This window comes from Acinonyx jubatus, chromosome X (genome assembly GCF_027475565.1).
Source record: "Acinonyx jubatus isolate Ajub_Pintada_27869175 chromosome X, VMU_Ajub_asm_v1.0, whole genome shotgun sequence".
Classification (NCBI taxonomy): Eukaryota; Metazoa; Chordata; class Mammalia; order Carnivora; family Felidae; genus Acinonyx; species Acinonyx jubatus.
In genome coordinates, this window is record NC_069389.1 from 74,574,823 (window position 1) to 74,589,750 (window position 14,928).

The 14,928-nt window shown below is 35.1% G+C and overlaps 1 protein-coding gene across 7 annotated transcripts in view; it reads left to right on the forward strand.

The window, feature by feature from the left end:
- DIAPH2 (diaphanous related formin 2) overlaps positions 1 to 14,928 on the forward strand; it is a 971,442-nt gene that overhangs the window by 620,224 nt on the left and 336,290 nt on the right. For all 7 annotated transcript variants that reach the window (XM_027053564.2, XM_053201433.1, XM_053201431.1 and 4 more), the window contains one exon: positions 8,865 to 8,989. In XM_027053564.2, coding sequence (XP_026909365.1) covers positions 8,865 to 8,989 — 125 coding nt within the window. The remainder of the gene's footprint in view (positions 1 to 8,864; positions 8,990 to 14,928) is intronic.

Below are 14,928 nucleotides of genomic sequence, written 5' to 3' on the forward strand. Positions count from 1 at the left end.
CTCAATATACTCAGGAGTGGTAATTATATTTGTTTCACTCTGATTAAAATTCAGGTATGGATAGTTGTTGGCCTTAAAAGAGCAGTTCACTAATAAAAACTCAGCAATTAATTGCAATGACCATTCAGAGAAAAACAATCAATAATGCAAGCTGGAAATGTATATACTCTAAAAGAACATTGTGGAGCTACAACAAGGAAGAAGACCTGTTTATTGTGAATACTTCAAGTGGAGCCAGTGGCAGAGAGGGACCAAAGAAGGGTAAAACCTACATTGTCCTGTATCAACTAAACCACCTTTAACCCTTCCCCTTTTACCACTGTTAATGTGCCAATTATGTGCACTATGAAGGAAAACAATCAAGTCTTTCACATTTTTCTTTCTTCTATTGGGGAAATCCTGGCAGATATTTTCATGGCTATGTTCTTTAAAGGCCTTGAGCTCTTTGATTTAGTATACTCACCACACCTCCAAATGCAATAAGCTGGGGGGTTGTTATTGGCAACATTTGTTTCAAGAGAAGTATAACAACAAGTGGGGGGGGGGAGGGAGGAGATGGGGGAGTCTTAATCAAATATCCATGGTACTCCTGCAAGTTTAAGAGTAACTCACAGAAAAGTAGAGTAAAGAGGAAAAACAGGAATATATTACAAGCATAGCCCAGAAGAAAATGACCTTAACCAACATTTAGAAACGTTTGTACTTGGAATGAGTCAGGGATGCAGAAATTATTATCTCGATTTATACAGCCACAAAACTAACTGTAGACTCAATTATATTGTAGCAATGTAATGAAACAATATAACTATTGTAGAGTAGGTTCTGTATGCAAATACCTTTCTATTACACACATCAAGCTCAGACCCCTCTAATGAGTTCAGGACCCCATATATTCAACATCTTAGTTATAATCGCAATTTGGATGGTTCATACACTTGAAACTAAGTAGGTCCCAAGCTAAACCCTTAATATTTCCTCATAAATCTCCCCTCTAAATATTTCAATTTCTGTTGTTCATGCCAAAAACTTGGAAATCATTCTTAATAACTTCTTCCTTACCTCTCACGTTTCATCAACCCTATGACCAGTCTGCACTACCTCTAAAATATGTACTGCAATCATCTTTGGTCACCTTAATCTCCTTTCTAGACCATAGTAATTGGTTCCTAATTCTTGTTGCCTTTTCCATTATTGATCCCTTCACTGCGTTTTACACATAGCAGCCAGAGTTATTTATTTTATTTCATTTCACTATCTCATTTCATTATTCATTTTTGAGCGAGAGACAGACAATGAGCAGGGGAGGGACAGGAGAGAGAGGGAGACACAGAATCTGAAGCAGGCACCAGGCACTGAGCTGTCAGCACAGAGCCCCATGTGGGGCTCCAATTCACAAGACACGAGATCAAGACCTGAGTCAAAGTCGGAAGATTAACTGGCTGAGCCACCTAGGCACCCCCAGAGTATTGTTTTATGTAAATTTCATTATCATCTCCTGCCTATATCCAGCATGTCTTAGAAGCTTCAGCCTGCATATGTATTTCACAATCCTGGCCTTAAGCTAAGACTGTCACCAAAAGTAGGAGATTTCAGTTTGTTTTTTATCCTTTGATTTAAAAATTCATACATGCTATTTACCGCAGGCAGAATAGCAGTTGCAGAAAGACAGCAGGTGAAAAAACTGTAATTCTTCATGGGTAGCTTGACTGTCCACTGCTGGTAGTTTGGTGGTCAGGCTACAGGATTTTTTTATTGTATCGTTAGTCAGAGGGCTTCAAACTTCGCTTTATCCTTCTCTACCCCAGTTAACACTTTAGGCATACCTTCCATAGTTAGTAGTAAGGTAGTAAAGGGATTTTTATATATTTATTTTAGTTAGGTTCAATTTTTGATTTAAAAAATACATCAGGCTGAGGACTTGTATAAATATATTAAGCCAGACACTGAAATATGCTTAGTGGAATTCTTAGAGTTAAACATTTAGATTATGCTTATAAAGCAGATTTCCTGTTTTCGTTTGGTAATCCTGCTGTTCCCAGCATGCATTCAGGCTATATTATGAATCCAATTTAGAGAAACTGCACCTTATCCCCAAGGGCACATGTTAGAGGGGCAAGTGATGGCCCTTGTGAGAATACATAAGGGACATATATTTTTAAATTTTATTTAATAAGGATTCTAGTTAAATTGTGTTTCCTTTTAAGGTGACTTTTTAACAATTACTTTTTCTCAGAATTAGTCATTTTCTAATTGATTTTTTATTATAGGAATTTTTTATTGGGGTGCCAGTTACTACTTATATTCTTTAAAAGCCTAAGATGCCCACAGTAATGAGCTTTTGCTATTGTTATTATATAAACACACTTGCTTCATTTCCATGTAAATATCCATGTAAATATCATTTTCATATAAAGTGAAACTATTATAAATGCACTTGAGAAAGAATGCAACTGTTCCTATTGTTCAGGCTGCTTGTAATGTCCTTTTCTACCTATGCTTTCTGGATGAGTCACTTTAATGTTGTGCTGCTCAGCTGATAGTAATTTTTCAACTAAATATATTCAGTTAAAGAAAATTATGGTGCTTATAATCATGTTGGGGCCTATTTACACATAGACTTGCAAGAGTAAATTTTTACTTGTCCTTTCTCAGAGCAAAGATGTAAGAAGTGCTCAATTATTTTGTCAATGGATAAAATTAATAGAAATACTTAATTCAGAGAAAAAAAATCCTTAAGTTCCTGGCAAAGCTTTTATATTTACATAAAATTACACATTCTGCACATGGTCTAGAGAATGTCACCATTACTGTGATTTTTTTAGCTTAAATGTGTATCATTTCTCTGATATAATATGTAATTCAAGAATCTTTCCATTTAAAATCTCGCTTAAAATACTTATTTTATCCTTTACTTTTCTTAAAATTATGAGTTAGAGTAGGTCTATCATTTAAAATGTTTTGAGTCATATATTTGAAGCCAGGAAACAAGTTTATGTATATTTTTCAACTGAAGTAAGTAGATAAATAAGATCTGTGGGGAAAGTTTCTCCCTACATATAACTCAAGAGAGTGTACTCAACTGAAAAGGTTATTTATGGAGTACAAGGAAGAAAGCTATAATAAAGAACTTGACAGCTATAATTTAATTTTTAGTGTTATAATTCAGATTTAGTAATTCAGTAGCAGATGTAAAAAATGAAATGAAAGACAAAATTAAAGTGCCACTAGACTGACTAATCAGTCATTGAAAATGCCCACAGTGGGAATTTACTCAGAAAATGTTTGCACTGTCACTAAAGACTCCCTAATTTATATTAGTAAACTAAATAATGAGAGGCACAAAAATATACCGAGGCTGAGACTATGCAGGAGAGGAGCACTTCTAACACATTCTGGTATTTTAATGCTCTTGGGACACTAGGAACTCTACATATTCCCCCACCTCCAAGAAGAATATTTCAATCTCTCTCTTGCCTCCTTTCCCACCACCCCATACACACATTCTCTTCCTCTCTCGCTCTCTCTCTAAGAAATATAAGAAGTAATAAAGGCTAGGGCCTATTAAATTGTTAGATAATCAACATTGATTCCTAACACTTAAGATTGAAGCAAATGTACTTAAGGCAAATCATCAGGAAGGTAAACACATGTTAATTCCTTTCTAACACTCAAAAAAAATCCTGTTATCTTTCATACAAGTCTAGAAAGCCAAAATAACTAACTGGTAATTGTCTCCAGAGGAATACAGACTACTAATTTCCGGAAGCATTCTTTAAATTTGGAACTTGTTAATATCTCTAACAAATTGGCTGTTCATTAGTATAATAGTCACTAGTTCCCAGACCCAAAATCCCATGTGCTCTGTAAAACCTACAAACCAGAACAGTCTGTGTTTAGTTTTTTTGATTAGAAAGAGACTAATATTATATTAAATTAGACCATAGTGGGGTAGCAACTAGGAAATAACTGCTTTTTTGTTGTTGTTGCTATTCAGATTACATTATTCTCTTCATTTTGCAAATCAGGAAATGAAGACCCAGACAAGGTAACCCAACTAGTATTTGGTATGGCAGAGATCAGAATCTGAGTGGATCTGACTCCTAAGACCATGCCAGTCTCCTAATATAAATGACATGTCTGTGTGCCACTGGGCACAGATTTAATTTCAACTTTCTGGCCTTATAGGTCCTAGAGACATTGCTTTACATTTCCAGTTTTCTGGGAAGATGTCATTTGGCTCATATCACAGCCCTGCTTGAGCATAGTAAATACCTCATAAAGTTTTTGTACAAATTAGATGAGTTAATACATAAAACTAGTTAGAATATGGTCTGGCACATAGTAAGTGCTCACTAAATATTAGTTATTACTTAAGAGTTCAAGAAATAAGTAACCCTTATACCTTAGGAAGACTAGTTGTAGGAAATGGGTGTTTATAGCCTGGGCAGATTAAGAAGATGCAAGTAACACCTTTCCTGTAAAATAGGGAGTAGACTTGATCAGTGTTGCCATAAGGCAAAATGAGGACTAAGAGTTGATAAGTTGGTAAGAGTTCAAGTAGTCTGATTTTGATTATAAGTAAACAAAATTTTTTCTAATTATATCAACTGCCAAAAAGGGAATAAGCCACTTGGGATATAGTGAATCATCTGTTCTGCATCTAGTTTATACACCCCTGTAGATCCACTAAGCACCCTTTCTATGCCCCCCCCCACCCCCGACCTCCAAGCCTGGGCCACGTTGTCTTGTTCCCTAGACAAAATAGGAAGTTAACACCTTGAAACAGAAGTTTGCCAATGAGAGAGTAGAAAATGAGAAGGCACCAACAGGTGAACTGCTCACCCCCTGCAACCAATTCTTCCAAATTACAGTTCTTTCATTTATCATATCTGAAGATGAGGACTGATTACATGATTAGCAGGGCCCAATGAAAAGTGAAAATGCAGGGCACCATTTAAAAGAAGAATTTCAGGGGCACCTGGGTGGCTCAGCCGGTTAAGCATCTGACTTTGGCTTAGGTCATGATCTTGCAGTTCATGAGTTCGAGCTCCACATCGGGCTCTATGCTGACAGCTCAGAGCCTGGATCCTGCTTCAGATTCTGTGTCTCCCTCTCTCTCTGCCCCTCTTCTGCTCACGTTCTCTCTCTCTCTCTCCCTCTCTCTCTCTCTCTCTCTCTCAAAAATAAATAAACCTTAAAAAAAGATTTCTAATAAAATAAATAAAATAAAATAAGAATTTCAAAACAGTGACAACAAAGCATTAAACAAAGTTTAGGGCCCTTCCAAGCATGGATTCAAAGCAACCACCTGTAATTTTTGTAAAGTTGTGGCCAGTTCAGTAATTTACTCTCTTGTATTAACGCTCTTCCTTTTTTCTTCATGCCCATTTCCCTCTGATTATACCCCACCTTTACCCCTTAAGAAGGACTTAACATACAGGCTTTGTCTTAGGTTCTGTTTTCTAGGAATATAGACTGTGACATTGTATAACTTGTGTTTTTAAATTTGAGAGGCTGGTCAAAAATCCATTTTAATATTACTTCTAACTCTAAGATACCATAATTCCAACAATTTAAAGATATTCATTTAAATAATTGTATTTTTCATTTAATGCAGCCATATGAGGCAAAATGAGTTTGTATGTGAGGTAGAATCCTTGGATTATCACACCTCCAGTATTTAATTCTCTTTTGTTCAAGCCTAATATTGCCAATTTATTCGAGGGGAAGACAGAAGGAACCTAATGAAGGTATCCCTTCCTTCCCTTCCTTATCCCAGTTCCTTATTTTCCCATTCATCTAAGCATCTCCTGCAACCCTGCCACCTCTATGTACTGTTAGACAGACTTCAACTTCCTGCTTCTTTTCCATAGTCACATAATACTTGATATGGTAACTTTCAATCATTATGATTATATCTAATCTCTATATGCACATTGATTTGCAGAAGTGAGCATAAATTCCACATATGAGTGAAATCATATGCTATTTGTTTTTCTCTGACTTATTTCACTTAGTATAATACTGTCTAGCTCCATCCATGTCATTGCAAATAGCAAGATATCATTCTTTTTTATGGCTCAGTAATATTCCGTGTGTGTGTGTATGTGTGTGTGTGTGTGTGTGTGTGTGTGTGTGTGTGTGTGTATCTTTTTTCTTCTCAAATCTAGGGTTAAGGTTACGGTTATGGCCAGGCTTATGGTTAGGGCCAGGAAATGAAACAAATGAGCAAAGAGAAAAAAAGAAAAAAACAACCTAAGAAAGGGACTCTTAACTATAGAGAACAAACTGGTGGTTACCAGAGGGGAGGTAGGTGGGAGGATGGGTTAAATAGGTGATGGGGATTAAGGAGCTCACTTGTAAGGAGCACCAAGTGTTATTGAAGTGTCAATGACTATATCGTACACCTGAAAATAATATTACACTGTATGTTAACTAATTGGAATTTAAATAAAAACTTTTGAAAAAGAAACTAAAAGAACAGTAGGCATAGGGGCACCTGGGTGACTCAGTCTGTTAAGCATTCGACTCTTGGTTTCAGCTCAGGTCATGATCTCATGGTCTGTGAGATGGAGCCCTGCATCAGGCTCTATGCTGACAGTGCAGAGCCCGCTTGGGATTCTATCTCTCCCCCTCTCTTTCTCTACCTCTCTCTCTGTCTCTCTCAGAATAAATAAATAAACTTAAAAAAAGTTTAAAAAATAGTAGGCATATATTAAAGTCTGAACCAAAACTTTTTCAAATATGCATATTCATTCAATATTTATTATTCAATATTTATTCAACATTCAACATTCAACATTATTCATAACAAATACAGAGAGAAAAGTGAAGTATTAGATACAGATCTTACCATTATGTAGCTTGAGGTTTTATAATAGAGGCTCTGTGCTTATGTACACAAACAAAAATAGTTCTCAAAGTGGAAGGTAATATGTGGAAGATCACTTGAACAAACCAAAGTGCCTCTAAATGGTAGAGAATTTGGGCTAGAGTTCTGGAAGGATTTCAGAGGATTTAGGATTAGACATGTAAAATTGAGGACAGATGTCTGGAAAATACTGCTTTATTCAGAATTCAACTTGATTCAAAATATTGTCTCTTGTTATTTGAGATATCTAGCCTTTTGTGTGTATAGCACTTGATTAGGCTATTTCTATATTGAACAATCAGAAGATGAATCCTCATCATCACGCCATTTTTACTACTGGAATTACTATTGCTTGTAGTAGGAGGATTAATATTGTGACCTAAACCTGGCCTTTGGGCACATTTTGTGTATAGCAGAAAGTTACCATGGGCTTATTTATTTTATGTAACCTAAATGACATCAACAACTTCTGAATTTCATACCTTCATGTTTTCTATCAACCACATAGGGAAGAACAAACCTTGTGAATAATTATTGAGACTCTAATGGAAAAATGCAAGTGAAAAAATTCGGTTTTAAAATAAGAGAAAATACTTTTCTCCACAGCAAACTCATCCTTTCAATAAACCAAACAATGATTGTCGAGCCATTAGCAAATTTTTGGCAAGAAAAAACTCAGACCTCCTGATAAAGAATAATTTCCAAGCTTGTAAGAGCTAAACAAATGGAACTTAATTGGAAAGAGTTATTTGAACTGACAGATTAATAGGAAAAAAAATTGTCTTAAATGTTCATGTTGGATTTTCAGTCTCTTGAACTTCCATGTATATTTAAGGCAGTTTCTCCTTGTCAAGTCACATGGGTGTCAGTGTGATGAATTTGTATCAGAAGAGTTTGGCTGAAATTTGCCAGGGGGTTGATTTTTGTCAGTCTCTTAAATTTTTCACTGCAATTTGGATATGCCTCTGAATGAAACCAAAATTTCCTTTAAAAAGAGAATTGTAATATTACTCTATTTCTGTTTCACAATCTTTTAATGAAAAGAACAGTGTTTCAGAGGCCAGGATTTAAAAATCAATATCACAGGATAACCTATTAAATTCTAATACTTAACCTTGTCTTTTTAGCTAGAACACTGTCAAATGCCATTGTTATTGATAGAAGTGTCTTCATATATAATTGGCAGTCATGCGGTAATAGAGTATCTATAAAATAGTGTCTATTAAAAAAAATAACTCTGTGCAGAGAGGGCATCATAAGAGATCTGGGAAATGTGTATGTATTTAGGAGCAGTGGGAATACAATACTTAAAATTATTGGTTGTCAACGAGGAGAGAAAAAGAAAAGTACAGATAATGTTAGGGACAATTAAAGCAATTAATGATGGTGTTTGAGGGCACACTGAAGCTTTGTGGGTATGTATGTGCATATGTATTCTCTAGGATTTGCTCTAAATTCTCTTTATGTATCAACAGTATTTTTTCACATGTATATGTGTATGAAAAGTACTAAAGATGGGCACTTTTACCATACATGTTGGTTTATAAAAATCAGGATATTTCAACAAAAGAAAATATTTGATCCTTTTATATGATTTAACTTTAAATCATTTATATAACCAAGAACATGCATCAATATAGTAATATCTCTTTGAACCTCAGTTTCTCTTTAATCTTCAAGTTAGATTTTAAAGAATGAAATATAAGGAATTCCATAAATAAATTTAAATAGAAATGCCTTCATTTGAACTAATGGCTGAATAAAATGGTGACATTCTCATGTTAAACATGATGATTTGCTGTATTATATTACACATTTCCACTTATTTCATGGAGAGTAGAATGTTTATGAGCAGCAATTCCAAAAGACGTGAGTTAACTTAATGGAACTATTCTGCACATTAGAAAATATTTTAACTGATACTGTTTTTTTTTAGTTGTTTTACGGATTATTTGGTAAAATAACTCTAAACACTTTGCACATTGTTCTTTAGTTTCAGCTCAAATTCTCAAGAACAACCTTGCAACAATGGAACAACACATTGTTCATCTGGAACATGATATCAAGAAATTCCCCGAAACAGAAAATAGACATGATAAGTTTGTGGAGAAGATGACAATATCCTTTATTTATTTAAGCACATTGTTTATTAGTTTCTCTCTCACTCTCTCTCTCTCTCTCTCTCTCTCTCTCTCTCTCTCTCTCTCTGTATTTACTGTGTAGTTAGTTCTAAACTTACTACTCTATTCAGACTGGATGAATTTATATAGGCTGTTTTTATATTAGCAGCATAAATTTTAGTTGACAGTGTTTCAAACCAGGTAGATTAGGCAAGGGAACAGTTATATGAGAAAAAAAATACCATTTCTCAAAGAAGAATTTCATTTGAAGCTCCGCTGGATATGCAAGGTAAGTCTTATGAGACTTGAGTAGACACAAAACAAAACAAAAAATCTCCTTATGTAACTAGTTGCTTAGAGAAAATGATCAACATAAGTTTTTTTGGGTCAGAAGTTTTTTTTTTTTTCCTCTTTGCATGTGTGCAGGTATTTGCTGAGGACACACATGTATATTCAAGAGCAATCAGTGGATGGCCAATATCAATTGACTGAAAGGACTGAGAAGGATAAAATGGATGCCTGGATGGATGGTTAGATGAATTGATCAGTAGATTATGTATTTAAATAAATTATAGTAGCTATCTATATAACATTAAGTATTTACTTCTAAATAAATATTTTTAAATCCCTATTTTATATACAGTATATTCATATAAAGTATAGAAATATATGAAAGAAGAACTTAAGAAATAGCATTTAGCTTGAATTGCTTAATGTTAAATCTGGCACCTAAATTAAATATGACTTTTTTCTCTTTTGGTTTTCAAAAGTTTGAGCCATATCATCCTCTTTTAGGTTTAAATAAATATCTTGAACTACATACTGGTTCACCATTTTATCTCTCTAGAGGGAATAAATACTATAAATACTTTATCTGATAAGTAAATTCTTCCAACTATATGACAGTCACCTTGTTTCAAGGTTAAATCTATTACCTTTTTTCTTCTGTGGTATGCTTATTTAACTGCCAAACTTGGAAGTAACGGTACTGAACTTGAATTATTTGAGAATAGCAATTTAGATTTTCATGAAAAATGTTTTTTTTTCATTCAAAGGCATTTGATTCATGAATTAATACTGCTTTATGAGTCTGTTAGTGATGCTGAGTACTTTCATAAATAGGAATATTGGAAACATACGTTTGTGAGTGCTTGGAAGCAGAGAATCCTCAAAAATAACCTTGTATTATGTAACTTCCCACATTGGGATACTTAATGTAAATATTTGGCTTTATTGCTGACTAGATTTTTCTTAAAAATATGTTATATTGTCCTGTGACTGGAAATACCACCTACATCTCTCAACTTTTGATTTTGGTTCTTGCCTCATATATTTGAATTTAATTCCTGATCCCCTTGTTCCTTTTAATATTTTCTTCTATGGTTGTCTTATGGCCACACAACAGCTTGCAACATTGAGGAGTCTTTGTTGCTCATTTAGAAAAAGAAAAGTAATTTCAAACCCTCATGAACTTGGCCAAGACTCTTTATTTTGTTTCTCTCTTTATGCAGGTAATTAAGCACTCTAAAATGAAAATCCAAATCCTTCTGTATCTGTATGTTACAGATGAATGGTTATTCTTCATTTAAGTGGCACTAAAGTGTGACTATTTGTCCACAAGGGGATTGCAAATTATATTAAAATGTATGGGGCTGTTACTTTGTATATCATATTTTTTTGAAAAACAAAATAAAATATACAGCAATTTATTTTAGGTAAAGTTTAGAATATTGAGTTGGTCAAAAACTCCAAGTTAATGAATGACAATGATAAATCCGTTGCTCAAATTATTCTTGCTTTGGAAGACTCCTTAAGGCACCCATTGAGAGTTTCAATCTTATAGAAAATTACAAACAAAATGCATGATCTTCATATGTATATATGTTATATGAATTTTTGTGTCTAATTAATACTTTTCTACTCTTCTGGCACTAACAAAAAAGAATAATATTTTAAAGTGGGATAAGTGATTATGTTTTTTTTTTTTTTAGTTTATTCTGAGAGAGAGAGTGCAAGCATGGGTGAGCAGGGGAGGGGCAGAGAGAGAGGAAGAACCTCAGGAAGACTCTGCACTGTTAGCCCAGAGCCTGATGCGGGGCTCAATCTCATGAACTGCAAGATCATAACCTCAGCTGAAATCGATTGGGCTGCTCAACCAACTGAGCCACCCAGGCATCCTGGAATACTTGATTATGTTTTAAAATTAAAACCACAATTCTATGTTTAGTACAGGATTCTTTCTACTGGATGATCTTTCTGATATTTCTGTCCCCTGCCAATAATTTGTTTTGTTTTAGGTCACTGAACTTTAAATTGAACAACTACAGGCACAAGTATGGGAATAGTTTCCCTTGCAAGTAACCTTACCTACTCAAGAATAATCTCTCTTATAAGGACTATGAATTGAAAAACTGAATAGCACTGCCATGCCTCTCTGCTTTCAGAACAGCGTCATTGCTATTGCTAACGACAATGGCATGATTGCCAGAGAGTAACCGAATATGCAGGCTGAATCTTCACCAAATCTCCAAGTAGAGCTAAATCTCATAGCACCTTATGTTCACCCTTACTCTTTCACAATATTGATTGAACACTTAAAATGTGCTAGTCATTCCCAAGCCATGAAAATATAATAGTGCACAAGATGGAGTCACATATTATAAATCTTGTCAGGAACTTAAATAATATTGAATCATTCTTTTAGAGTATGTATGTAAAGTGTAATCAGATTGAGAAAGGATATTCCACACCTTTTTAAAGTAAATGTAAAAAAAAACAATGACCAGGGAGGTTTAAAAAGAAAAAAAAAGAAGACAAAAATCTCTCCTATGAATGTATTCGCTCAAGCTATTTTCTACATCCTGGAGAATAGCCAGTGGCTTTAGAAGGAACCTTATCACCTCTGTCTCCCTTTCTCTATCCAAAATTGATTGCTTGTTCTGACTCAGAAAAATAGATGGAAAGAGTAAAATAAGCAAAACTAATTTTATAAGACTACAAAAAAGGGAGAAATGGGGATAATTCTCTTATAAATCATAGTATGGAGGTTCTAGGATCAAAGGGGATAATCTATAATGGATATAATAGCACTAAATATATAGAAATGCACATTGTTCAAAAATCTAACTATGTGGGGAAGTTATTGCTATTATGCAGATTTTTAAAGCAGAATTCTTAGTATTCTTCATGTGCATATGCTCATAATAGTATTGGAAGTTTTAGTTCATTTGTTCAGTGAATTGAAATAGAATCTATATTCTTATTTTTAGTAAGTTTAAAAATGGTAATATTCACTTTTATTTGTTGAATGTTTACTATGTATTAGATATTACTTAATTTTACATACTTGAGCTTTAAAAGGCATTCTTGTTTATTAAATGAGGAGTATTTTCCATATATGATACTAGAATTGGCCACCTTGTGCCTGTTTCATTGTAGTGAGCTTGAGCTGTCTTTTTTTTTTAATATTCATTTATATTTGAGGGAGAGAGACAGACAGACAGTGCATGAGCAGGGGAGGGGCAGAGAGAGAGAGAGATGGAGACAGAATCTGAAGCAGGCTTCAGGCTCTGAGCTGTCATCACAGAACCAGACGTGGGGCTCGAACTCACAAGCCATGAGATCATGACCCGAGCCGAAGTCAGACACGAAACCGACTGAGCCACCCAGGTGCCCCTGTTTTTTTTTTTTATTTTTATGTTAATTTATTTATTTTTGAGAGAAAGAGTGAGAGAGAGAGACAGCAGGGGAGGGGAAGAGAGAGAGGGAGATAGAATCCCAAGCAGGCTCCATGCCATCAGCACAAAGCCTGATGGGAGCTTGAACCCACAAACCATGAAATCATGACCTGAGCTGAAACCAAGAGTCAGAAGCTCAACTGACTGAGCCCCCAGGCACCCCTCAAGCTGTCTTAAGATAACTTCAACAACTCATGACATTATTTCTCATAGCCCTGTTGTTTTTACTTTAGTAATTTCTAGATTCCACCACTTTTTCTCTTTTAAGATTACTAGGAATTATGTAGTCTGTGTCTGTGTTTGGCTCCTATTGGAAATATTGGTGAGGTAGGGGCGCCTGGGTGGCTCAGTCGGTTAAGCGGCCGACTTCGGCTCAGGTCATGATCTCACGGTCCGTGAGTTCGAGCCCCGCGTCGGGCTCTGTGCTGACAGCTCAGAGCCTGGAGCCTGTTTCAGATTCTGTGTCTCCCTCTCTCTGACCCTCCCCCGTTCATGCTCTGTCTCTCTCTGTCTCAAAAATAAATAAACGTTAAAAGGAAGTAGGTTCAGAATAACACCTGAAATCAATCACATTTTCAAAGTTCTGAAAAATAGCCCATACTAAAGAGAGGTGAGAGGGAGCAGTGTGAATGGATTGCTCGCCAATCCTTAGACCTGGATATCCTCTGAGTGCACATTATATGTGGATTCTGAATTTGCATTTTTTTTCTACTTGACCAGTAATGTGACTGTGCAAGATTTTTTCTTTCTTAATTTGTAATTGAAGGATCACTTTTACTTATTACTCCTTGCTTTTTCTGACAGGAAAGAAGACCATTCTTAAAAAAGGGCTTCTTAGACTTTTAAATATGTGTTGTGATTTAACATCTTAAGCTGTCTAAAAAGCACATTAACCACAGTGTTCACCTTCCTGCTTATATCCTGTTGACAAATTTCTTATCACATTTTCTCACATAGATTTTGTCAATGGCAGGGCAGTCTACTGCCCAAAGTCAACTTAGTTTTTTGATTGACTGGTGGCTAAATGACTTCACCAACTGGAGGACAGGAGTGACTGAACAGCAGGGGTTCAGTGACTGAACCTTTAACACATTGACAAGAGCTGACAGAATGTTAATGACATTAACACCTGTCATCTAACTATCTACTCCTGGGATTTCCTCATAGTAGAAGGGAAAATCATTTAAACTGGTTAAAAACCAAGTTACTGAGGAAACACACTGTTCTTACCAGACAATTCAAAACAGATTTGGGGTCTCTATTGCACTGCAATTATGTTAATTTTTATTCCACTTTCTTTAATAAGAGATTTTTTTGACAGATGAGAAAACCCACAATTATTCAACCACAGTAACATTAATCACATTTGAGACCATGCCAGTAACAGGTTTTAGTGAGATGATGATCCACACGTTGTAAATTAATGGCATGTGTAATCAATATAACCAAAATGAAACATCAAAAGCCAAGGACTCCCCCATTGTTTTATATTAATATAGTAATATAACTGTTTTCTAACTCCTGAAGAAAAAACAAGGACTTACACTAGACTGGAGGGAATTTCACTGGATCTGACCCTCTCTCCTTACCTTCAATTGCCTGCTGCTCTCAAACTCAGAAAATTAGGAAGTTCAAAGCAAAACATTTTATGAGAATGCTCAGGGAGAGAAGGTCCAGGATATAAGAAATGAGTAAGTAAGTAAATAAATAAATAAATAAACAAACAAACAAACATGGGCAGTAATGGCGATAATGCATATATATTGAAAAGCAAATTGTTTTAGAAAACCACATAAGGGAAAATACTGCTTTTCTAAAAAGGAAGATTGTTATCATTTTTTTAAATACACACTCTTCATAATGTTTTTGAGTGTTTTTTTAATGTTTATTTTATTTTTAGATAGCGCAAGCAGGGGAAGGGCAGAAAGAGAGAGGGACAGAGGATCTGAAGTGGGCTCTGCACTGACAGCAGAGAACCTGATGCGGGGCTCAAACCCACAAACCATGAGATCATTACATGAGCTGAAGCCAGACGTTTAACCGACTGAGCCACCCAGGCGCCCCGAGTGTTTTTTATTTTAATTATTTGTGCATTGATTTGAAATAGAAAGTATAATCATACATACTACTAATAATAATAAAAATGATAATAAAAAATAATAATAAACAGTTTGGTGAGTGTCATATGACAGTCACAGTG